The sequence below is a fragment of the Natrix helvetica genome (assembly GCF_964273705.1).
Source record: "Natrix helvetica genome assembly, chromosome: 5".
Classification (NCBI taxonomy): domain Eukaryota; kingdom Metazoa; phylum Chordata; class Lepidosauria; order Squamata; family Natricidae; genus Natrix; species Natrix helvetica.
This window is the reverse complement of record NC_138551.1, coordinates 79,232,152-79,259,643: the sequence shown is the minus strand read 5'-3', so window position 1 is coordinate 79,259,643 and position 27,492 is coordinate 79,232,152. Positions and strand designations below refer to the sequence as shown.

Here is a 27,492-nt window from a genome sequence, read left to right as displayed (position 1 = left end):
AATCATTGGCTTATCATACAAATTTTAGTAGCAAATGAACAATTTCTGGATTAATTTTCCAAGACTGCTAACTCACTAAATCTGAAGATAAACCCACAAAGATATGTGGAGCAGAAGCAATAGCAATGGCACTTAGACTTATAAACCACTTCATAGTGCTTTAGCCCTCTCTAAGTGGTTTATAGAGTCAGCCTCTTGCTCCCCAAAATCTGGGTCCCCATTTTATTGACCTTGGAAGGATGGAAGGCTGAGTCAACCTTGAGCCTGGTGAGATTCGATCTGCCAAACTGCTGGCAGCCGGTGATCAGCAGAAGTAGCCTGCAGTACTGCACTCCAACCACTGCGCCACCGCGGCTCTTATAACATTGCTTGCAACATTGAGATATTCTCCTAATATTGTTATTGAATAACACTGAGATATTAAGAAGAAGTTTTATGAAGATGGGTAAAAGAGGTAAAAATATTCAGTAAAAGTACCAGAAGGCTCATTAGAGCCTTTTAATTGTTTTCTTCAGAAAACAGAATTGGAGACCTTGGTCAAAATGAGAAAATAGCAGCACCGTAAAATCACAACATAAGCTCCAGCTCTTTTGTTTGTGTGTGTTAGATTCAACAAACAAACCTATGCATGAAGAGTTCAAATGAACTACTTTATTGTTCATTGCCTACTTCACAGCAATCTTCTCGGAGTGGCAGTTTGTACCTGGCCAAACTAAATAAGGTTCAATGGCAATCAAGGGGCGGTGTCAGACTTTGTTCTCTTGTACCGGTGTAAGGATTACAGACTAATTCCCTGCTTGACACTCTTGGCAGAGACAATCTCTCTCCGATAGTGCAGATGATTTCAAAATGGATGTACAAATGCATGTTTAACAACTCATTGCTGCTTCCGTAATTTGCCCCATTGTTATTACACCCCCGCCATCACTTGGATTACAATGCATAACTTTGTTAACAAAGCTTCTAATGCAGAGAATTTGAATTTTAAAAAATGCCTTATGTTGTCCAGTATCTATACTGACAGATCACTCTGTTACCTTTCTTAGTGAAATACAGAAAAACAGACTAAAGGAATATCTTTATAGGTATAATATATGTTTAAAGTGCCAGTTTAGCTAGAATAATGAAATAAAAGAAACCTAGTCTAGTCTGTAAAACTATTTTCCTACAACAAAAGTTTTTGTTCAGCCACATTGAGTACAGCAGAGTAGAACATTTGAGGGTGGGGGTGGGGGGAATCAGATACACGTACTGTGGAACAACTATCTACATATACACAGAGAACGTTAGTAATATATCAGCCAATCTTCTCAGGAAACTTTGATTTACATGAATTTCTGTAAAATAAGCAATCAAGCGAAGTAATGAACTAAAGTATAAAAGTAGTGAACTAGAGAAAAAACTAGAAAACATGAAATGTTTACTTTAATCTTGGAAATTATGTAAAGGGTATGCATAATTTGTTTCCTAATTTTATTTAGAAAGCTACATGCTAAGATTTCAAGAAACAGGCGAGCGGCTGAGATATTGTTTTCTCCAGAGATTCCAACACCGAGATTAATGTTGGTGTTTCTGCATCAATTCAAGAATATCGGGATAACAGCGTTGTACGCCATCCAACCCCAAGATAGGATCAAAATGTTGCCAGTCAGGAATATCTGTATAGAAAACTAAATAAGTGATTCGAGTAAGCAATGATTCGATATTTCTTCTTTTTGTAGCAATATCTTTTCCTCCACTCCACATGGCTACTGGCACACGAACGTCTTCTATTTTATAAAATGGAGGTGTTGTCTAGGGATTTAAAAAGAAGAAGAACGTGAATTGAGAATCACACTCTCTGCAGACAAGTTATCTGATGGATTCATGGAATGTTGATAGCTGGTTCAGCTCATGGTGAAGTCATCTGTCAGAATTATCTGCCAATCCCCGCAAAGCTATGATGAGTAAGTGACTAATTGCTAACATGTGGCACCAGAAAGCAAGAGGACAGCAATATCAAGACTATGTCACTAATAGCTTTGCTTACAAGGTATTAGCTATTAATAGTTTTCCATCTTCCTCTTCTATAGTCTTGCAGCCAGATGCTGCTGCCTTAATTTCAGGTGTTTAGAGAAAGTTAACATCTAAAATTAAGAAACCATCATTTGACTAAAAGACAACAGAGGTAAGAGAGGGATCATCAATCAAAACACTACATGCTCCGCTGTTATTAAATGAGCCATGGAAAATGTCTTACTGTCTTTGGGGACACTGAAGTTTAACTAGGCTGGAAAATTATTTACAAGGGAAGACATGAGAGCTTTCCTAGCAAAACATCTTTATCTTGTTCTTTGAGTGTAAGTGTAATTGATTAATTGTTTGATTATCAAGGGCTCCTATTGGTCTTAAAAATCTAGGATATTTACAATAAATATGCCACAAGTAGAATATAGTAGATTACAGATATATAATTCTGAAAAGTGTTAGAAATTTCCACAATAGCTCAATATTCATCCTTGGGATTTTTTTTGGAATTATGTGGAAAAAAATACCAGTGTAATTCACCCAACACTGTTGCTCAAAAGTTGGATATTAACAGCTTTCCAAATCTTTTGCCCACACAGCAGCCATCTTAGCCTGGGGAGTTCCAAGGAAGACAGTCATAGCAGAAAATGTATGTTTCCGAACCCACATATGTCCTATTCAGTTAGCAATAGCACTTAGACTTATATACCACTTTACAGTGCTTTACAGCCATCTCTAAGTGGTTTACAGAGTCAGCATATTGCCCCCAACAATTTTACCCACCTCGGAAGGATGGAAGGCTGAGTCAACCTTGAGCCTTGTGAAATTTGAACTGCCAAATTGCAGGCAGCCGGCAGTCAGCAGAAGTAGCCTGCAGTACTGCACTCTGACCACTGCATCATCAGTTACCAGTTACCACCACATTTTTTGTTCAGAGGTTGCTTTTGCTATGGTTTTGCTATCCTCTCCTTCGGTTCCGAAGCATCCACCATTACCCTTTTAGGCCTCTATCACTTGAACACTCTCTAGCTCCTTTGAGTTCAAGAGAGGAAGAAACAGAAGAACAAAGTTTTGACTGGTTTTGAGCAAACAGCTTCTCTCAGAGAAACCGTAAGATCAGAGTGGGAAATTGGATTCCGCCTACTTGAAACTTCACCTCTGGGAGACTCAGGAGAAGATTATATTTTCAGAAAGATGCATAGTCACCCCTCCCCCATACAAAATATAGAAGGATACAAAGATCTATCGCTACATGTTTACATATATAAAGTTGCATAACTCATATTTCAACTAATTGTTTATTAGTTTGGAAGTATTCACAGCTGCAAAATAAATTATAGGAAGTCAATAATATTTCATTATAATTATTTTTTAAAAATCATACTTTTTCTTACCGTGTTGTATACTTCTCTGTTCTTAAGACCATAGTCATAATATTTAAATTCCCCAGAACGCATAATCTAAAAGGAAATTAAACTATTATCTACAATTTAAAAATTAATCATGAAATCTTAATGTTAAGAAATATTAACATGATAGATATATAGACGTATGCATAACATTTTTATCTGGAATATTATAAAAATATACAAAGTTCTTCAAAAGAGTAAAAAACAGTAAACAGTGAAAAATAATATTTACTAATTTTACTATTTTTTATTTTACTAGGTATGTAAGGTAATAGCATAAATAATAAATTTTAAAATATTAAACATGTACCACTAATAAAAGGAACTAACCCAAATGTAATGTGAAATCTTAAATCAAAAATGAAACTTCTTGGGGAGATAAGGAATATTTTATAATAGTGCTGAACAGACTTTCACATAGGAACTAATTATAGTGAAAGAAGGGTTAATACAATACAATAGCAGAGTTGGAAGGGACCTTGGAGGTGTTCTAGTCCAACCCTCTGCCTAGGCAGGAAACCCTATACCATTCCAGACAAATGGTTATCCAACATCTTCTTAAAGACTTCCAGTGTTGGGGCATTCACAACTTCTGGAGGCAAGCTGTTCCACTGATTAATTGTTCTAACTGTCAGGAAATTTCTCCTCAGTTCTAAGTTGCTTCTCTCCTTGTTTAGTTTCCACCCATTGCTTCTTGTTCTACCCTCAGGTGCCTTGGAAAATAGTTTGACTCCCTCTTCTTTGTGGCAACCCTTGAGATATTGGAAGACTGCTATCATGCCTCCCCTAGTCCTTCTTTCTATTAAACTAGACATACCTAGTTCCTGCAACCATCGTTGGTTGTCAGAAATAATTTCCTCCTAGATTCCGGAAATGTATTTTTATGGTCAAAATGACAAGATGTATGTAAACATATCCTATATTTTATCACATTTATTTATCCAATTTATATAGCCACCTATCTCAGAAATATGACTCTAAGCAGTTGTACACACACACACACACACACACACACACACACACACACACACAAAAGTTGGATTGGATATCTTTTCCAACGGCTTGAAAGCAGCTTCTCTGACATCCCCTCCATTCCCCTGCTGCCTTCCCCAAACACCTCCACCATTGCAAATGCAGCCTGCTGTCTGGGTGGGAAATGGAACACAATGGAATGCCTGGAATGCAATAAAGCCCACCCACTCACCTCCTGCTCACAGGCTGGGGTGAGAGGAGAGGCAGAGAAGCCGCAGGGGAGCCGATCTGAGCCTTTCAAAAGAAAGAGGTTGGGGGAAAGTGTGTGTCCTACAGCATGGCTCTTTGCTTGGCATCCGTGGATGACTCTGCTTAACTGTTAAAAAAAGCCTCTAAAAAGCGCCCTCTACTATGAGGCAGGAGAACTGCTGCCTGAACTACGTCAGGAATTTTTAGGTTTTTAACCCCTGCTTAACTCTGCTCGAGTGATTATCAAACGCCTTAAGTCAGACTAGAGGAGGCATGCAGTTTTCCTGCCTCATAGTAGAGGGCGCTTTTTTAGAGGCTTTTTTAACAGTTAAGCAGTCATCCACGGTGAGGCAGCAACTAGCTCAGCTTTTTCCTTTTACATTTTTTTTCTTTTCATGATGAGAGTGGTGAGGCTGTGCCTCACTTGCCTCACCTGACTGCACGTCACTGCATACAAACCATTTAGTTAAGTATACTTTGACATATAAATTTTGATTTGCCTTGAAAATAAGTTTAATCCATACTTACCTGACTCCAGTGATTTATGTTTTTTACTGATGTAAAATCAGGAAAGATGGCAGCAAATACATCTGCCCGACTCTGAAAAATCAAAAAGAATTTACATTTTCACCCCAAGGGAACATATGAAAATATTAGTTATTGTTATATTGTTGAAAATACAAAGAAATTGGGAAAATAGCTGTTTCCTCCTGTCACTGCGTTTATTTGGTTTGCCAGCTGTGACTACATTCTGAGTTATACGGTAGAATGAACTGTTTCTTATCTAAGCTTCACTGCGCATGTCACACATTCCATACCTTCACTTTACTTTCTTTTATTTTGTCCATCTGCCAAGGCAGACAGGAATTTTGCCAAGATGTAATCATTTGCTTAGTAAGTTTGTATTTTTACTTTCTTTACAATAAAACATTTTTCTTAGAATATACCTCGGGTTTATTTTGCTTATTTAAAAAGTATGCTTCAAGGATTTGCCAAGATTCATACCTCATAAATTTACAGGGCTGGAATTCACACCCTGACATATGGTAGCAGAGGATGGTTGATTTATGGCTTTTTCCTTGCTTGTTACTTTGAAAATAAGCGCCCAGGCTAATCTAGACAAATGATTTATCTCACGACTGAGGAATGCTGATTTAAATCACTTCTAAGATGCCGAAGAAGAAGAAGAAACTTAAAATACATTCCGATGGCTCTAGCCTCTCTGATGAAGAGACGAAAAGCATCTTACACAGATTTACAACTCTCGAAGCCCCATTTGCTTCAGCAACCTGACTGGGTGGAGAATCTGCCATGGGAGAAATGTTCTTACACAGATCTCAAGAAGATAAAGCTGCTTTTGAAGGCGACGTGTTCCGACTGAGGTCAGTAACACCTCCTTATAATTATGCATGCTCCCAAACACTTCTTAGAGATTGTGAAACGCTCGGTGCCAGGCCAAAGCTTTCACAGCCAGAGAAATTTCACTCCCACACAGAAAGAGAAATGTATAATTCTCCCTGAAGCTCTGAGCAAGCTATGAAAAGCTATCATGATCAAATATAATATTTTGAACGTCAGCTATTTCAGGCCAAAAAAGCTTTTTCCATGCTCAAGTCAGATAAGAAGGATTCTTCTGCTGTTCAAATTTCTGAAAACGCCATCTTGGCTCCTTCTTCACAGCCTAAGACACCCCCCCTGGAGGATATTGTGTCAGGCAAATCAGAACAGAGAGATGTGCACACGTCACAATTGTCACGTGGTCTCCTTTGTTCTCCAGTTGCACATGCAATGCAGGCAGAAATATTACACCCAAAAACTGTAACTGCAGCACCATCTCCTGGCAGAAATAATTTACTACAGAGAGCCAACATGTCATTAAATTACTCAGATATTCAGGCTGCAATGCAACAAGTGCCTCTACAGGCCCAATTTTCAGCACCCCCTTCTCAGATGGAGCACAACAGTACTTAATGCAGCAAAGGCAAATTTCCAACCACGCTCAGTTTATTGTCAATATCAACAATTTTCTTATCTCTTTGTTTATCTTTTTCTTCAACTTTTAGAACTTTGTCCTCAACTATCATCACCGTTTGATATTTTTTCCATCTATTTTTCCTGTTCTGTGTTCTATATTCATTCTCTTCTCAATATTCTCTGTTGTTACTAGTATTGTAACAACTAGTAATGTTGCACCCTTCTTCCAACTTATAAACACTGCCACTATAACACTCAAGGCTTTTTTGTTAAATTTCAAGCAAGTTCATTATAATCTTTCAAGTCAAGACTTTCTCTTCATTCAGTCCAGTTGCTGATAGTACTCCAGAAGAGCACCTGTATAAACAACCCGTGCTCTTCCCACTATCACTTTCAATAAACAAACTGAGACGCCTTGAGATATAAGTCAAATGTTCAAAGAGAAAAGAGAAAAACAATGTTTGCAAGCCTCCAGCCTCTAAGTGGCAGTTCTACTTCTTTTTCCTATGCTTTTACATCCCTCTTTGTATTCCAAATTTAAGGAGAAAAGTTCTTAAAAGAAAAACAATATGATCAAGGGTTGTAAAAAAAAAGAAATTCTTAATCCATAAGTATAAAAAAAGAATGAAAAGTAGAAGAACAATTAACCAATCCAATTTAAAAGGTAGGAAACATTTGTAAAGATTCCATTCGTAAAAAGAAAAAAATTAAAAAAAGCTAACACACTAAGTTTAATTCTGGCTTAATCTTGCCACTTACTCTCTTCTGTCTTCAATTTTAATTTAACTTTGGTTTTTTGTGAGTGATCTCTTCTATAAAAATAAAAGTTTTCTCACCAATTGGACACACTTTCTCTCCCACTTTCCTTCCATTATGGAGCTGTCCCAACTTCAGCAGCTTCAATAACTGCATCTCTGTCACCAGAAAAAAGAGCTTTTCCTGGATCAATCAGGGACTTTGCAATGTCCCTGAGATCAGCAGGATGTGCCCTTCTCTATCACCATCTCTACGGGATGGTTTAGGTTCAAAAGGACCATCCAGCAGCAGAGATATCGATGGTGATCTTGGAACTCCAAGATTGCACATCGTATCATCGCAACGTCAGGTCTGGCTCCTTGAGTAAGTGATTTCTTATTATATGCCTTCAAAAAATGTCTCCCCAAATGTTTAGAATTATTTTTTCCTGAATTTATGATGGTGAACTGAGGGCCAGTTCACTGTCTCAATGTGATTGGCTGGAGAGAACCAATTACATCATTCAACTCTTTCAATAGACTCAATATAGAGAATGGAAGTTGCAATGCCAAGTAGCTGAAAAGTTATAACATTTCTGGATCTGTTTTTTAGTTTTATTCGTTAAACAGAAATTGCAATTTGAACAAACAAAGTAGGAAAATCAAAATGTGATAGGGACAATAGGCATACCAATGCTCATACACGCCCCCTTAGGGACCTCCTAAATATGGACTGAGAGCCACAGAAGTTAAGTTAGAATTAAAACTATGAATGTTAATGGCTGAGACAACTGAATCAAGTAAGATATTCCAGACTTCGAAATCAAATTTTTTACAATCAAGTTCAGAAACATTAATTTTAAATTGGTTTTTCACATGCATTAAATTACAATTAAAACTTAAAAAGTCATTTACAAGTAAGCATTATTTATACAATTTTGTATGCAATACCTACCTCTAGCCACAAATGTCACGGTTCTCAACTATCTATACTAAGCCTAGTAGCATAGGATATTCTATTATGGAAAGAATGCAAGACTATTTTTTGTAAAGTACTTCTCAACTTGCTTGATTGTGTTAATGCCTGATTAGTATCATTAAGGATTCCAGACAGTTGAACTCTATTCTAGGATTGGCCTAATGTATATTTTATAAGCAGTAATGAGCTATACAATATTTCCAGAAAGACAAAATGTCATAGAATGAAATTTACATTTTATAGTTGTCAGGCCTGGAAGTAGTGGTGAAATTCATTGTTTTTACTACTGATTCTGTGGGCGTGGAGTGGTGGGCGTGGTGTGGCGTGGTGGGCGTGGTGTGGCGTGGCGGGCGTGGCAGGGAAGGATACTGCAAAATCTCCATTCCCACCCCACTCCAGGGGAAGGATATTGCAAAATCCCCATTCCCACTCCACTCTGGGGTCAGCCAGAGGTGGTATTTGCCAGTTCTCTGAACTACTCAAAATGCCCACTACTGGTTCTCAAGAAGCTCTCAGAACCTGCTGAATTTCACCCCTGCCTGGAAGACATCTTTTGCATTAGGCCTTCAGGCCTGCCACATTTATTGCTATGGGAAACTGGGAGGGGGAATTATATGGAGTGGGGTAGATATAATCAAAATAACATTCCTTTCTCCGAGAGTCAAGGACATCTTGCCCTGCATTTGGAGTGGTGTGACTGGGAGGCATCTCTAGTTGGGATGGTGCCTGATTGGATCATGTGAACAACATGTGGGTGCTGGGCAGAGACTTGAACTTTGGTTTGGGTGGGGAAAACCTGGAAACTTTCAAATTTGGGTTTTCCCAGATGTGCCAATATGACATCCCTAATAAAATGGAACTTTGAGGAAACTCAAGCCTCGAAGTGTTCTTTCATTGGGGAGGGGGGTGTTGCTTTTTTAACAATGGTGTTACAATGAACTTTGGAACATCAATCATTAGAGATGAGTACGCCCAGGTCGTTTCTTGCAGTCATTCAGACCAGGTTCTTGGTCTTGAATGGTTGGTTTGAATAACACTTCACTAAATCCAAGCTCTGAAACCCATTAAGTTTCCTATATCCTTAAAGAATATCCAATTCACTCTTCCATTTCTGCATGCAATTAATCTGACGAATTTCAAACATTGAACCCAATACAACGTATTTACTACTGTTTGAAGGAGCCAACTCATCGTTTGTTCTCTTCTATCTCATTGCTCCTTTCAATCAACTTTATAAGTTTTGGTCTATATAATGTCAACATTTCTCAATACATCTCCCCTCTAAACATTTACCTAATTTTGCTATTGTAGACACAAACACAGGGCAGGTTTTTAATAATGGGGTTTTCCTCCATCTTTGCTTAGTGTGTCACCTTGTGCCCATTGAGGCAACATAAGACTTTCTCAGAAGGCCCCCCAAATTAAGAGTCAAGCTAGATGAGGAAGGAAGCAGGGCAGGCACAGGCTAGGGAAAACACAGGACAACTTCTAAAATTCTGCTAAAGAAATCTTTTTCAATTTTGATTTCTGGGAGTTCAAGTCCACATAAGGTTGAGAAATATTGCTTAAAGTCTAATTCTAATCTTCCAGTGAACTGTGGTTTCCTGATCTGCTCTACTACATTTGGCTAAAAGTACCTTCTTTGTAGAAAGTATAACTAAAAATAGAGTTTACTTACTACATTTAGATTTTTCTTGTTATTCCCTCCTGCAAGGAAAATGTTTTGTAGGCACAGTCGATCAATCCCTGGATAGCTGCATGCATAGATCATTTTGGTTTTTACTTTCTCACTAAAAATGGAAAATTCTTTAGTGCCCCATATAAGCTGCAAAATAAAAATGACCCGTCAATATTATAATTCCAAGCACCTTCTTCCTTTTCTAACATGAATTATACTTTCCCCGTATTAAATTTATCATGAGAAGTCCTTCTCTAGATTTCCCCCATCTGATCTTTTTCACACATTTTGACAAATTCACATTCACAAAATTTGCAAATTTTATACATTTCAATCAGAACAATTCTGCCTTTGATTGCAACACAACTGGGAAAAACTTCTAAAGAGGAACAAAAAAATATTATTTTTGTTGTTTTTAATTCTGCTTGCTTTTTATTGTTTCCTTCTGTTTCAATTGTAAGCCGTTCAAAGTCATGTGCAGGTAGTTTTCACTTAATGACCCTGATTGGGACAGGCAACTCCACTATTAAGTGAAATATCTACTAAGTGGAAATCGACAACACTACACAATTTCACACCTTTTGCCTTTGTCTCCTGACAAGTTCCCTGTCCTTTGAAATGCTAGGGTGCCTACTAACTGTCTTGTACAAACTAAAAGAAATATGGTCATGCTGGCAACCTGAGATGATGAGACAGTTTCTGGCTCCACATCATGAAGGTAATAACTAATAGCTTGAATCATAGGTACATGGTGGCTCGGTGTCTAAGACACTGAGCTTGTCGATCAGAAGTGTTGGCAGTTCAGTGGTTCAAATCCCTAGCACCGCAAAACAGAGTGAGGTCCCATTATGTATCCCAGCTTCTGCCAACCTAGTAGTTTGAAAGCATGTAAAAATGCAAGTAGAAAAATAGGAACCACTTTTGGTGGGAAGGTAACAGTGTTCATGCGCCTTCGGTATAGTCATGCCAGCTGCATGACCACAGTGATGTCTTTGGACAGCACTGACTCTTCGACTTTGAAAGGAAGATGAGCACTGCCCCCTAGAGTCAGGAATGATTAGCACATATGTGCAAGGACAACCTTCACCTTTACCTTAATTGCTTGAATTAGACTCACAAACCAGCAACCAATGCGGTTTGTGAAATAGTGGTGTTACATGTGCTACCCTAGGGGCCGCCATAATTCTCAGCTTGCCAACGAACTATGGGGGGAGGAAAGGGGAAAATGCAATGTAGGCTCCTGACATCAAGAAAACAGCCTTGCAAACAAAGAACACTTCTGCAGATGTTTACCAGAGGCAAAAGACTTTCCCATAAGAATACCATGAGACTCAATTGGATAATGTGACCTGGTCTAGTAGGGGACCAGAGATTCTAAACTTTAACTACGTGGGTTTGCGCAGGAATTAGTTAGATCTGGTTTTGCCCTCATCTGTGCCGAAATGTTGTACTCAATAGAGTTTTGCATTAAGAGATTGGATCGTATCAGCTATATAAAAATCTTATTTCTGTTTCAATTTTAATCTTTAAAACTTTGGCAACAAACATACCTCAATAAACATTAAATACAAGGTTTTGGGGGTTACAATCAAGCATTAGCCCCCTATAGCTAGATTTGGAGCATACAAGTTAGTGGTGTGTTCTGGATCCCATTGCAACTGGTATGGTGAAACGGGGCCGGTTGTCCACCACATGCACATGTACAGCACACAAACAGCACGCACATGCGTACTTACCACCCATGATGCTCCGCGATGCTCCAGCTGATCGGTGGAATGTTACGCAGACGCCGTACGCTCCATGCATGTGTGTGTTAGCTCCGTTTGGCTTAAATACTGGTAAGGAGGATGGGTGGGCGGGTGGGCCCTCTGCAGTGGTGGGTTCCTGCTGGATCGCACCGGATCGCGCGCGCTCCCTTTCAGCGCTCCACCTGGCTCGCGCGCTCCCTTTCAGCGCTACACCTGGCTCGCGCGCTCCCTTCCGGCGCTAAAACAGGAAGTACAGTCTTGCCCCGCCCCTGGCGAAGCAACGACGCCTGCCTGCGCTCCACCAGCTCGGCTGGGAACGGAGATGTTTCCTCAGCAGAGCGGAGTGCCTGAAAAGTGTAGCGCTGAAAGGGAGCGCGCGAGCCAGGTGTAGCGCTGAAAGGGAGCGCGCGAGCCAGGTGGAGCGCTGAAAGGGAGCGCGCGAGCCAGGTGGAGCGCTGAAAGGGAGCGCGCGCGATCCGGTGCGATCCGGCAGGAACCCACCACTGGCCCTCTGGAGCACCATACCGGAACTGTAGCTGGTGCTCCCAGCAAGCAGCAGTACTGGTCGTATCCCACCACTGATACAAGTAGAACAACTGAATAGGTAAATACTTACTTCTCTAAATCTGTCTGGAATTCTTCCAAGTACACCAAGTGTCCCAGTAGTACCTTCCAAGGAATAAGCAGGTGTAAGGCTTATAAAGAGCTTCACTCTATTAGTGAGGCAGGGCAGGATCGCAAAAGCCACAAAACCTGCAAAAAAGGAAGGATTAAAACTGCAGGATTGCATGATTCCTCTATTTACTTTTAGAGATGGTCTGAATCTTATCCCTCTGTTTTGAGAAAATCTCTCCCTCCCCCCATCCACACACAGACCAGAGGTGGTATTCAGCAGATTTTGACCAATTCTGGAGAGCCAGTAGTGGAAATTTTGAGTGGTTCAGAGAACTGGTAAATACCACTTCTGACTGGGCCCGCCCCCATCTATTCTCTGCTTCCCGAGTCCCAGCTGATTGGGAGGAAATGGGGATTTTGCCATAACCTTCGTCTGGAGTGGGGGGGGCGAATGGAAATTTTACAGTATCCTTCCCCTGCCACACCCACCAAGCTATGCCTACCAAGCCACACTACACCCATCAAGTCACGCCCACAGAAGCAGAAGTAAAAAAAATTGAATCCCACCACTGACACGGATACCAAAAAATTACATCCCACAATTTTTATATTTCTAGGGTTGGAAGAATTTCTTTATGAATTCTCAGCCTAGGGATAAGAAGTTCTTAATTTACTAAATGAATGAGATGGCTGACAGATATATGTGAATTGTCATTATTATTTCTTGGTAGTCCTGCTTTGAACATTCCTATGATTATGCAGCATATTGTCCATGGATCTATAGGGAGATAACCCAGGGCTAATATAGGGAAACTTTTTAATGAAAAAAAGAAAGAATTGTTCATCTGTTTCTAGAAAACACAATCAGAGCTATCTTTCCCATTTGAAATCTTAAGAAATTTCATCTTTCTGTCTTCATCTTTTTTAGCCATGGTTAGAGTGCAGTACTGCAGGCTACTTCTGCTGACTGACGGCTGCCTGCAATTTGGCAGATCGAATCTCACCAGGCTCAAGGTTGACTCGTCCTTCCGTCCTTCTGAGGTCGGTAAAATGAGGACCCAGATTGTTGGGGACAATAGGCTGACTCTGTAAAATGCTTAGTTTACTGTAAAAACAAACTTCACAGGCTGTAAAAGCACTGTGAAACAATATATAAGTCTAAGTGCTATTGATATCCCTTCTATTTAAAACTTGTCACCATTTTAAGTCAATGCTTCTACTGGATGTACTTGACAAAGGAAAGAAACACTTAGAAGGTATGAATTGTCAATTGATTGAATGTAGTACTCTTGAATATGCCCATTATTAAATAAGGCCTCACAACTGATTCTACCTGTTCTAAATTCATAGAGAGCGCCTACAGTATATTATAGCCTAATCATATCTAAAGATGAGCAGCATCCAACATTATTTTAGCACTTTTCTTATTATTTGTCCATATACTGTTTACTTTATCCCTAAGCTCTGGAATCTAATCATACCTATCTGGTAAAGGACTTGGTAAGAAAAGGAGAGGAACCAAAGAAACAACCAACATACAGTAGGAGCTGTAACAGTTGATGGTGACTGAAGTTGATCTAGTTACTCTGTCACCTAGGTGACTACTTGATAGCTAATCTAGGCAGCATATTTGTCCTGATAAAGATCCATTTGATTCCTGCTTTAGGGTACAATATTGGTGCCATAATCAGTTCTCAATAATGCCTCAAGGCGTTCAGCTTCAAGGACTCAAAGCAAGTTTTTTCCCCCCCTAGTCGGAGTAAATATCTGTTAATTAATGTCAGAAACTTGTCTAGTAGTTGTCCACACTGCAAACAGTTAATTCTAAGAATATTTATCTCAGCTCACAACTCAGCAAGATTTTTTTAGAAGTAGCTTATACTGGATGCAAAAATTCTATGAGTATTCAACTTCTAAATAAGAAGTCTCAATAGAAGATTATGCTGATGATGTTATCTAATTTGTTAATGAAATGTCTACAGGAAAATCACCAAGATGACAGAGTACGAGGGTCCCACAAATAAGAAGTCTAAATATAAATACATTTGGGGAGCAATATTATGATACTCCCTTCTTTTTAATCTAAGGGAGGTCATTCATATTTATTTTGAGAAGAGCACCACTTATTACAAAAAAAAGTATTTTGGAACTCTTTTCCAATTTAACCATCACTATCTGAAAGGCTCCCATACCTTAGAGACACACAGCAGAAGAATTAAAAATAGCAGTGAAAGAGAATGTGAGAAATACCAAGGCCATGACAAGACTCAAGAGTGAAAAATGATATGAGGAGAAAAAGAGCCAAAGGAACTAGATAAATGCCCTGCAAATGAGCCATCTTAAAGCCCCCTCTGATGGTGAAAGACTTGCCAGTAAGTTATAATACTATAAATTGAAAATCCCAAAAATGATATTTAGGTATCTTATAGGAGCTAAGTGTGTGGCAGCTGTGTGATACTTGCCACAATTGGCCCAGAGGTTGGTTGTCCGAATGATACTGAACTGGAAGTGGAGGTGGCAGGAGGCTCCGCTCACCCACCCAGATGCTCTGTGCATGCGCAGAAGCATCGTGCGTGAGACAGCACAAGCGCCAGTGGTGGGTTCAACTAGTACGTCCCAGTAGGGGCATACCAGTGCCTGCTTGGAGCACCAGGTACTGTTCCAGTACAGTGCTCCAGAGGGCCCATCCGCCCGCTCTCCTTACCTGTATTTGACCCAACTGGACCATTTGCATATGTGAATGGAGCATATGGCACCTATGCGATGCTCCGGAGAGCAGCTGGAGCATCGCAAGTGGTGGATATGCATGCGTGCGCTGCGCACGTGCACATGGTGAATGCCCGGCCCCATTACAGCGTACCAGTTGCAAAGGGATCTGAAACCCACCACTGATGAGTGCGTATGCACGAGCAAACCAATAATAAAACCAGGACAAACCCACCACTGAATTACTCTCAACAAATGTCCAGAAAATAAAGTGAACATTGGATGCTGATCTCAGAGGAAGTAAAATGACCCCAATAAGGTGCTTTAGTGCATTTCCAAGGGCTACTCTGTATTGGCTGAAATGGCTTTTAAAAATTCTTGATAAGATATGCTTATAGAGCAGAGGTGGGTTCCCGCCGGTTGGCACCTCTTCGGGCGTACTGGTTCCAGAAATTTGCTGTACTTTTGCATACCCATTTCACGGAGGCATGCCCATTTGCAAGGCACTCCTCAAAGAAAAGGAAGCGAGGGCGGGGCTTCTTCAGAGGACCCGAGGCAAGAGCAGCGTTGAAGCCTTCTCTGAAGCAGCTGGAAAAAGTATGTGTGGGTTGGAGGGAGCGGGAGGAATTCAAACTTCATCCTCCTGGTGCTGTACGGGGCTTTGGCCAAAGGCTGGAGAGAAGGACCCTGGCTCGCTTGTGCTCTCCCTCCCCAAGTGTAGTTTGATTGCAGGTGGAGCCACGTTGTGGTTTCAAACCTGTAATCAGTGAAGCTGGGCTGGATTTTTACATAGCGTATCCGAGCCTTCTGGGGCTGGGGGAAAGTGTGTGTGCTACAGCATGGCTCTTTGCCTGGCTTTCTGCCTCTTCCTGTGGTCTCCTCAGTGCTCACTCATGCTCTCCCTTCTCAAGTGTAGTGACTTCCTCCCCAGGCCCCCATCCATTTCTCTCTCTCTCTCTCTCTCTCTCTCTCTCTCTCTCTCTCTCTCTCTCTCTCTCTCTCACACACACACACACACACACACACACACACACACACACACACAGCTGGATAAAGCTATATAAAAATCCAGCCCAACTTCACTGATTACAAGTTTAAAAAGGCAACATGGCTCCGCCTGCAATCAAACTACACTTGGGGAGGGAGAGCACAAGCAAGCACTGAGGAGACCACAGGAGGAGGCAGGAAGCCAGACAAAGAGCCATGCTGTAGCACACACACTTTCCCGCTGTAGCACACACACTTTCCCCCAGCCCCTTTCTTTCGGAAGGCTCGGATGGGCTCCCCTCCAGCTTCTCTGTCTCTCCCTCACCCCAGCCTGCCAGCAGGAGGTGAGTGGGTGGGCTTTATTGCATTCCAGGCATTCCCACCCAGACAGCAGGCTGCATTGCAATGGAGGGAGGTGTTTGGCGAAGGCAGCGGGGGAATGGGGGGGATGGCAGAGGAGCTGCTTTCAAGGCATTGCAAAAGATATCCAATCCAACCTGTAATCAGTGAAGCTGTGTGTGTGTGTGTGTATGTGTGTTTGAGAGAGTGAGTGAGAGAGGGAAGGTGGTAGGAGAGATAATCCAATCCAACTTCTCTGTGTGTGTGTGTGTTTGAGAGAGGGGGGGGAGGGAGAGAGGGAGGAAGGAAGGAAGGAGGGGGAGGGAGAAGAAAAAGAAAGAAGGAAACTTTTTTCACAAAGGAGAAAAACAAATGCTGTTGCTTTAAATCGAAACTGAGCATGCCTGGCTGTGGAATTCTGGGAGTTGAAGTCCACAAGTCTTAATAACTTTAAATTGAAAAGGTGCAGGAAAGAACAAATTGGTTATATGGTTATATGTTATATGGTTTTATGTTTTTGAAGTTTTGGGGTTTATGCAATATGAGCATTGTGTTTCTAAAAGGGTTTGGATGATTCCCTGCTTGTGAATGGAGCCAAACCTTCCCTAGGGTCATTATCTCATTATCTCTATCTGGCAGGCATGTGGAATGAGCCTCAGGCAGGTTTCTTTGTTAGCAGAAAGAAAGAAAAACAGCACAGCAATTTAGGGCTAGAAAGCTACTAGGAGGTCATCTAGTCCAACCCTCTGCTGCAGCAGGAAACCTTACATTGTATGGATTATTTTGGTGCCTCTAACAGAGAGGAAAATTGCTAGAAAGGAGAAATAGTTTACTAGAACAAGGCTGCCATGCAGAGGAAGGCAGATAGTCCTTGACTTATGACTACAATTGAGCCCAAAATTTTGGTTGCTAAGCAAGAGCTTTGTTAAGTGAGCTTCACCACATTTTACCCAATCCATGACATCTCCTGGTGAGTGACATCAAGTTGGCCACTCCCACCTGGTCACATGACTGCCAAGCCACTCCTACAAAACAGGCCACACCTACAGAATAGGTTCAAAAAAAATTGAAACCCACCACTGTTATAGAGGATATCTATCAATAGTCCTTAATCAGGATAGATTTTGAAAGCTTCATAGCAAAGACAAAGAATGCTGGGGATAAGCTGATGTGAAGAAAAACAAACAAATTTACATCGATATTTTCTTGCAGATGTTCAATCCGATTGAAAAAGAAGTGCTGGATCCTTCTTTGGTAAACAGAGAAAAACAGAAAAAAGTGATACCAAGACTATATTCTTCACTTACCTATTCCTGCTCCTTGGGAATGGCCAACATAGTATAAAGAGTCTTGTTCTGTTTTATTTAGAATGAAATTTATTGTTGCTGGTATATCATAAATTGCCATTTCATGAAAACTGTAACACAAAAATACATAAAAATACACAACTGTAACTTTATTTGCTTCTTACTGGATCTTAACATCAAGGTATCTGATCAAGGCCTCGACCATACACATGCTGTAATTGTTCCCATTAAAATAATAATAATAATTCAAAGTAGATTTGTCCAGAACAATGTCTATCTAGTAGTGGTAATAGTGGTTTAGTTGGGCCCTTGCTGAAGGCTGAAGGGACTTATATTATTGTACTGTACTGTATTATTTATATTATATTGTACTATACTTTGCTGTGCTGTGCTACAGTACATTATATTATTCAAATCTGTAGAGCTGCTCATCTCATTACAAGTAATGGAATGTCATGCAACAATCATGTGAACAACAGGTATAATAATTTAAAAATAAATACTATAAAAACAATTATACAAATCCTGGGCAGAGGGAGGATAAGAATGGCGTCTTCAACAATGGAGACATCTAAACATATCTCTGGTTCCCTGGGAGCTAAAGCCTGATAACATAACCAGACCTTGAGGTACTTCTGAAATGTCAAAAAGGATGAAGCTAATTTAATTTCAGGGAGCTGCATGTTCCATTAGGTGGGTACCATGGCAGAGAAGACAAGACTCTTGGTGCCTAGTTTGTAGTACCCATGGTATGTTTATTCTGCCTGATCTAACCAGGCAGGCTGATATACCTGGGGAGAGGCAGTCCCACAGATAACACAGTCCCATTCTTGAAAGACTTTAAAGATCATAACCAGAACTTGAATTAGACCTGGAAGCAAACTGTCAATCAATGCATCTTGAAGAGCAGAGGTGTAACATGCTCTGTTCTAGGAGTGCATATAATGGCTCATGCAGCTACATTCTGGACCAATGGCACTTCCAGATATTCTTCAAAGACAGCCCCATATGTAGCGCATAATGTAGTAGTCCAATTTGGATGGGATTAGGGCACGAATGAGTGTAAGCAGGGCCCAACTGGCCCAGAAGACAAAGTTGAACAAAAACCCTTCTAGTCATGACTGCCACCTCCTCATCAAGCAGGAGTTGTGATTCTAGGATGACCCTCCAGGTTGCCCATTGGGTCCATCCAGCACCAAAGATGGCATAGTCCTAGTTCCAGGAAGTAGTGGCCCCCAAATCTACAGGCACTCGATCTTCCAGGGTACAGCTGAAGATTGTTGTTCCCCATCCAGATCCTTACAGCCCCAGATAAGACATTCACGGTATCACTGAATTCACCAAGGTAGAGATATACAATTGGGTATAATCAGGATAGTGATATCATCATTACCAGCATACCCATGGCAACCGGTTAGCTTTGCCCGTGGCCTCATATAAATGATAAAAAGGAGAGGAGAAAGCATCAAACCCCATGGCACCCACCACATGACCAAGGCTGAAGGTGAGACTTCATGTCCCCAATCATCATTCACTAGAATCAACTGATTGGATAATGTAGCTGTGAATATATTCACAGAAGGGAATTTATTAATTTCCTGGTTCAACCCAATAAGCTGAGCAGTAGGTGCCCTGGTTGCACAGTGGTTAGAATGCAATACTACAGCTGAACTCTGCCCATAGCCTGGAGCTCGATCCTGGCGGGCTCAAAGTTGACTCAGCCTTCGATCCTCCCGAGGTTGGAAAATGAGGGTTGTTGGGAGCAATATGCTGACATTGTGAACTGTTGAAAGAGTGTGATATACAAGTCTTATTGCTATTGCTATTACTACATTTTTAGCTTTCCTTAAGGTTTCCTTCAGTGGTGGGATTCAATTTTTTTACTACTGCTTCTGTGGGTGTGGCTTGGTGGGTATGGCAAGGGAAGAATACTGTAAAATCTCCATTTCCTCCAGATCAGCTGGGACTCGGGAGGCAGAGAATAGATTGGGGCCAGCCAGAGGTGGTATTTACCAGTTCTCTGAACTACTCAAAATTTCCACTACCGGTTCTCCAGAACTGGTCAGAACCTGCTGAATACCACCTCTGGTTTCCTTCATGGGAATCTGTCACTTACAGTTCAAAAATTCAGAACATGTGAACTAGCAGATCTATTTGACTCCTTTTTTTAAACAAAACTAAACATTCCCGTTGCCCATTCCTGTTTCCTAAGTCCACCTTTCCATGTTGTTCAGCAACACGTTTCTTTTTCAGCAACACCTTTTATACTAAAACAAATAAGCCTATTTGTTTTAGTATATGACTCATTACAGGAGGAATACCAGAACATTATTTTGTACTATCATAAGATGGCCATATACAAGAAATGTGTGTAATATTTTTCCATATCCTAGATATCTTGATTATCAAAGAACCTTCCTCTAACCTTAAATTTATATTCAAAAGCTTCAGTAACCCATGAGAAATAAACAGATTGAAATTTATATATCTTTTTTCTCCCTACTTTCTGCCTTCAAAACTCATATTTTTGCCAAGACAACCAAGAGCTTTTTAATGAAGAAAACTAGAATAAAAATATATTGTGGTTAAGCAATATAAATATATATTGTGGTTAGCATTTTATTTTTATGCATTTCTACTTTGTCACCCTGAATAAATGCATATTGTAACCATTTTAAACTTGGCCAATATAATATGCAAATATTTATTCTTAATTTACATGCACCCTAAAACAATAAATTTATAGAATTGACCAAATATTTTCATTATCAATTTTCCTTGAAATTTACCTGAAGTCCCAAAATTTTTGCTGGTAAATTGAAAACTTCTTGTGTCTTCTAGACCAAGTTGTCCCTCTAAGATTTATTATCCAGACATCATAGCCAACATCTGCTAAGAAAAATCCCAAGCTGTTGCTCGGAAGATTTGCGATCCAACATCTCCCTTCCCACAGAAATCCATGTACCAATAAAACCACTGGTCTGGGTCCTGCAAAAGAATCCAAGAATGCATGATTTATTGTATGTTATCTATAAGTACAATGCTCCTCCAGAAGCAGTGTATTATTCAAAGAAATATATTCTGCCTAGTTTAAATGCCTTTACAGCATTAAACTTATTTTATGGTTTTGTAGAGATCTGGGTTAAAAGGTCCAAATATAACTTGGACCCTTGCACATTTGTTGAGTGCCCCATAAACCAAATGCTTATGTTTGCAAGATAATGAGCCATCTGCAAAGACAGCCACAAGAAATTCGGAAAAGATGCCGCTGGTGTAATGTATTCTGAATAGACGCTGCATACAGTATATAACTACGCACACTGTCAGCCGCAGTTTGCCCTTCAAAGTCAGATATCTACAAAATCTTAATTGTGCTACACTAATCCACCACTTATATTTCTTTCAGAATATCTGTAAACTGACCACCTAAAAGAACTCAGATAAAAAAGAACAACTAGCAATAAAATTGCATAACAATTACGGTAGGCATATTAAATGTATAATAACAAGATGATCGATAGAGCTATAGATTACTTATGTAATTCCCTAAAATCATTCCTGGAGCCAAAATCATTCTGGTAACTTGTGCAACAACCATATCATCAGTATCATATTTACAGTAGCAGTCTGGCTAACATATTGTGCACCAGCTGTAACTTCCAAGCTGTCCTCAGAGACAACCCAATGTACACCATATAGCATTCAGTTTATCAGGTGCACATGGTTCTTGTCACATAGATTTCCTGGTCCATGTAATTGTACTGGTGGTTGCTGCTGGAAGAGCACTTTTGGCTAAGACTCAGACCTGGTTTTTCTTTCTATCAATGTGAAGTAGAAGTAGGAAGATGCACAAGTCATGGGCCAGCTCTTTGGGGTGAGCCTGACCCTACCAAGACCAAGTGTCAGGATCAAAGTTAATGGATACCCATAAAGTAGCAATTCTAATTGTCAGTAGGATTTTATCTGAGCTTACTTCGGCTCATCTAGTTCCCTGCAGTCTCCGGTACAAATTCAAAATTTTACTAACTCTAAGTCTTGTAATATTCCCTACTGGGGCAATGAAGGAATAGAATAGAATAGAATAGAATAGAATAGAATAGAATAGAATAGAATAGAATAGAATAGAATAGAATAGAATAGAATAGAATAGAATAGAATAGAATAGAATAGAATAGAATAGAATAGAATAGAATAGAATTCTTTATTGGCCAAGTGTGATTGGACACACAAAGAATGTGCATATGCTCTCAGTGTACATAAAAAGACATGAAAAGATACATTCAACAAGAATAATAAGATACAACACTTAATGATAGTTATAGGGTGCAAATAAGTAATCAGGAAACAATATCAATATAAATTGTAAGGATACAAGCAACAGAGTTACAGACATGCAGTCATAAGTGGGAGGAGATGGGTGATAGGAGCGATGAGAAGACTAATAGTAATGGTAATATAGCTTTAGTGAATAGTTTGACTGGTGAGAGAATTATTTGTTTAGCAAAATGATGGCATTCGGGGAAAAAACTGTTCTTGTGTCTAGTTGTCTTGGTGTGCAGTGCTCTATAGCATCGTTTTGAGGGGAAACAATTTATGTCTAGGATGCCAGGGGTCTGTGAATATTTTCACGGCCCTCTTGACTGCTCTCCCTTCATGATTACCAATAGGGACTACAAACTCAGGTGGGAATTATTTATGAATAACCATATAGTAATGCTTACTACTTCCAGTTCTTGATGCTAGTTTAGGGACATACCATAGTTCAGGGGTGTCAAACATGTGGCCCGTGGGTCAGATAGGCCCAGAGTTGTCCCATGGGGCCATCCCAAAAATGGTGAGGGACCTGGCCCCCTAAGAGAAAACAAAATCCTGATATGGCTGATGATGGGCTTGAGTTGAATGCTACAAAGGAGTCTAACAGGATCAGGAGAATTGCATTACTACCATCTTCATTGGAATGAACAATGCAGTTCTGTCCCATAACCAAGATTCAAAGTAATGAAGATAAGTCACTTCTCCTGGAATCCTCTGTAACAGGAACATTTTCTTAACAACATTTCCTAATGTTGGAGATTAATGTAAGGTTGGAGATTAAGTGAAAGTCTCAAGTACAGCTGGAATAAGGAATGTTCCCTTTAAAAGAGAGACCACTATGTTTCTTTCATGACAAGATAAATGGCATAATTCTCCCTCAGAGAAGCCTTAACTATCTCCTGAATCCAGCCACATGTGCTCCACCTGAAGGAGCCAGAAGGTCCCTGGATCCAGATCACCGGAGGCAGAGCTTTCACTACAAAGAAACCTATCATTTCTTTGGTTCCACAAGTTCAAAGGAATCTTGGAATGAACCATCCATCATAATATACTGCTAACACCTGCCCATTGTAGAATGGTAATATAATATTCAAGCCAAATATCTATGGCTTGAAAAGAAGCTCTTTTCCAAAGTTGAAAACAGAAGCAGCTTCGTACTCTCCCCCCCCCCAAAAAAGGCAGAGTGAAGTTTTTGATGATCACTTGAAATATATATGCAATCCAAGTAAGGAAATGCTACACTTCAGACTTACCTTCATGCTGGGGACAGTGTTTTCCACAAGGAATTCTGTTTAACTGAAGATAATAGCCATCATCAGTCAGAACCTGATACTCTTCACAGGTATAGCCCCAATATTGGATGATTTTAGACTGTAAATGAAATAAATGCTTACTCAATATCTAAGGTGAACAGCATTTTCCATGATGGCACAGTGGTTAGAGTGCGGTACTGCAGGCTACTTCTGCTGATCACCAGCTGCCAGCAATTTGGCAGATCGAATCTCACCAGGCTCAAAGTTGACTCAGCCTTCCATCCTGCCAAGGTCAGTAAAATGAGGACCCAGATTGTTGGGGTCAGGAGGCTGATTCTATAAACCAGTTAAAGAGGGCTGTAAAGCACTATGAAGTGGTTTCTAAGCCTAAGTGCCATTGCCATTGATATTTTACATAAGTTGAATAGACTTCTGCTCCATATATATTTGTGGGTTTATCTTCAGATTTACTGAGTTAGCAGTCTTGCGAAAATTAATCCCGATAGAACATTCAAAATTGTCAATACAGAACAGTTAAAAGCTATACCTGATCTGCATGGTAGATCACAAGCAGACGGATTCGAATTAGCTAACATTTGGTGGGTGTAGTAGCAGATCTTTTGTTGATTTGCTGATTGTTGATTTGTTGCTAAAATTTGTATGATAAGCCAATTATTCATCCTGAGAATGATGGGTGGAATGAGTGCTCTTGTCATGGTGGCCTGTGTTTATCTCCCCACACCCCAGGTATCAGAGTGGAGCAAGTGGAGAGTCTGGGGCTCAGGAATCCCAGTCGTTTTTGGTTAGTTTTGGTAGAGCTGGCTTGATGTCAGGGTTCTGACCAATGCCCTAATAAAATCAGGAGCCTCAAGCCATTTTGCAAGAGAAATCCAGTTGTTTATTAGAATGCCATGTTGGCACGACCTAAGTGAAACCAGTTCTGACTTCACCCAGTTCGTACTTTGCCTCTGACCCTGTTGACACCTGCCCCCAAGGTGTGTCACCAATCAAATTCCCCAATGAAGCAATTTCGTGGGTTGTAGAAGTTACTCCCTCTGGCTGTTGCGGGTCTCTGTGGAGATGACCTTGCCTTCAGCCAGCTAGGATGTCTTTTGTTTTGAGTGAGATGTGAATTCCTCAGTGCAGTTGCAAGGCGCGATTTCCCATCCCCCTGCCTATGGCAACATGGGAGCAGATCAGGAAAGCTTTGTGAGTTGACAGCTCTGCTCAATGCGTTAATCCTAGGATAAGTCTGCACCTTGTAATTATGTATTGGTATCCCTACTGGGCAGCAGAATAGAACATGTTCCGGTTCTGTCATATTATAATAAAATAATGTCATCATAAATGATGGAGCTTCAGAACAAATGGATTTCTACTTCAGAGGTTGTCTCAAAGTTGTTTTTTCCAAAAGGCAATGAGACTTTCTTAACTTTTTCTTTGAAACATTTCCTTTCTCGTTTCTCATAAAAACAACAACAACAAAATAGTCCAGTTGCCTTTTGGAAAAAGCAGGTTGTGGCACAAAGGCAACACAGCCAGATAACTGGTATGAGTCCCTTTATTAACACCAACTGCGCCCCCAACGTCTCTTTCAACTCTCTGACCTGAAGAAAAACTCTTCCACAAACCTGTAACAGTCTTTGGCTGAAAATAATTCAGTCCAAACATTTTAAGCAAAAAACTTCCAATGATACTCAGCTGTACATTTCCACCCCGAACCACCCCAACGAGGCCATTGACGTGATGTCCCGGTGTCTGGAAGCCGTACGGGTCTGGATGGGAGACAACAGACTTAAACTCAACCCCTCCAAGACGGAGTGGCTGTGGCTACCGGCCTCTCGGTTCAATCAGCTGACTCCATCGCTGGCCATTGGGGGCGACCAACCGTGGAACGGGCGCGCAACTTGGGCATCCTCCTAGATGCCCGGCTGTCTATGGATGACCATGTGGCAGCCGTGGCAAGGGGGGCGTTCCACCAGGTTCGCCTGGTGCGCCAATTGCGCCCCCTATTGGACCGGGATGCCCTTCGCACAGTCACTCATGCGCTGGTGATGTCTCGTCTGGATTACTGTAATGCTCTTTACATGGGGCTTCCCTTGAGATGCACCCGAGGACTGCAGTTGGTCCAGAACGCGGCCGCGCAGGCAGTGATGGGGAGTACAAGGTACTCCCATGTGACACCTCTCCTGCGCGAGCTGCACTGGCTCCCTGTAGTCTTTCGGGTGCGTTTCAAGGTGTTGATTACTATCTTTAAAGCGCTCCATGGCATAGGACCTAGCTACTTGCGGGATCGTATCCTGCCTCATACATCCCTGCGACCAATTCGCTCTCACAGGGAGGGACTTCTCCGGGTGCCGTCCACCAAGCAATGCCAGAGGGCGCCGCCGAGTGGCAGGGCCTTCTCTGTGATGGGCCCAGCCCTCTGGAATGACCTCCCCCCCGACATTAGGACAGCAACCGATCTCCGCTCCTTCCGCACGAAACTCAAGACCCACCTGTTCCAACTAGCCGGCCTGGCCTGAATTATAGCTATCTTCTAATCCCTCTGGATAAAATTTTAAATTAAGTTTGACTCTGGGTATTTTAATTGTTTTTAATTGCATTTTGCTATTTTTAATTAATTGATTATTTATTTATTATGTGTTGTACATTGCTTTTTATATCTCCTCCTTGTTATTTATTTGTTGTGTAATAAATTGTACGCCGCCCCGAGTCCCTTGGTGGAGAGGGTGCGGCATATAAATTAGATTAACAAATTAATAAATAAATAAATATAAGTCCAATAAGGCAAGATAATGTAATTAATCTGGCAGGGCAAGCAAGATGAGGAGTTCCAGAAGTGAAGTAGCACAGCAGTAAATCAAATCAGTTAGGAGGATGCCAATAACTCAGATAAGCAGTTAACATCAGATGAACTCAGTGTTTGTTCCCAACAATCACCTCTCCCATTTGCCTCTCCTTTAAACTCCATCCCCAGGTGTGCCTTGTGAAGGGAATCAGGGCCCTTTCCTCCCTCGTAAGCCACGCAACCCACATTGCTCTCTTCTCCGTTCTTCCCTGTGTGCCCTAGGATGAGGAGGGGGTGGGCCTTGGTCTTCATCTGAACCCCTTTTCACTTGTTCTACCTCTTCCCTGCTCCGCCCAGCCTGACTTTGCCCTTCCCCAGTTTCCTCCATAGCCAAAGGAACCACTCTCCCACTCTCTGCCAGCTGTTCATCTTCCCCCTCAGATTCAGACTCTGATGGGGGCATGACAGCACTTTTGGGACAACCATGACCTGGATTAGTCAGAATCTCTATAGATACTTTAGAGGTTCTTCCTAAGTAAAAACTTAAGATGTTCTTGGCATGCCAAGGACAGAAGCAATGAACACAATCACAAAAAAAGACATACTTGTTTCATGTAAACAACTTACGATTGTCAAGAATCCTTCAGGATTCAAATGTCTTCTATTGAAAGGGTATTCTGAATTTGTAGCCTGCTGGATTAAGCATACCAATACCAGAAACATCCACATCCCACCTGTGGGTAAAATAGTCATGTTTTAAGATTATAATTTTAATGTCTGAAAATATTTGGGAATCTTTTTTGGTAGGTATTAGACTACGTTTTCCAAAAGCATGGCTGCATTGTCTTCATAACTAAAATTATTTGGCAACATTTATTAGTTGGCATTTCCTAGATTTATGCTTTTCAGAAGGTCAACCATTCTCACCATAGAAATAATAATAATGATACTAATAAAAACAATCTGTTCTTTACAAAAAAACAACCTCTATTTATAGTCCAAAAATAATGTAAATTTATTTTAAAAATTATTATTAAAATACAACTTTTTAAAAAGGCAAAGATCTTGATTTTGATAACTATAAAATCTGTTTTTCTACACTATAAATGTATACACATACATTGAAGTATTGAAGTATGTGATATGTTTTCCTCATTCTCATGTACTGAAAATGAAAATGAGGCACATGAGAATGAGGAAAACATATCTCATACTTCAATCCACATATACATTTAAATCAGAGAGAGATACGTATTTCGGCTGCCCTATTTTTTGGAAGTATTGGGTAATTCTGAAACCTGACCCTTTAAATGATTCAAATTCCATAATCCCTAGCTAGAATTATCAATCAGTTCTGTCACTGTAAGAAAATTAAATTCAGTTGTAAAAGTCTAATGCTTACCTGTTAAGCTTATTGTCCCGGAGATCAT

The 27,492-nt window shown here is 40.6% G+C and overlaps 1 protein-coding gene across 1 annotated transcript; it reads right to left on the bottom strand.

The window, feature by feature from the left end:
- Positions 1 to 684: 684 nt before the first annotated feature.
- On the bottom strand, positions 685 to 27,492 carry LOC309392659 (putative lysosomal acid lipase/cholesteryl ester hydrolase; the record flags this gene model as incomplete). Its single annotated transcript, XM_081954088.1, has 10 exons — positions 685 to 1,794; positions 3,402 to 3,467; positions 5,166 to 5,237; positions 10,003 to 10,149; positions 12,367 to 12,503; positions 17,705 to 17,814; positions 20,494 to 20,692; positions 23,272 to 23,389; positions 26,690 to 26,796; positions 27,465 to 27,492. 10 exons carry the CDS (start codon positions 27,490 to 27,492, stop codon positions 1,558 to 1,560), a joined length of 1,221 nt encoding a protein of 406 aa, XP_081810214.1. The 3' UTR covers positions 685 to 1,557.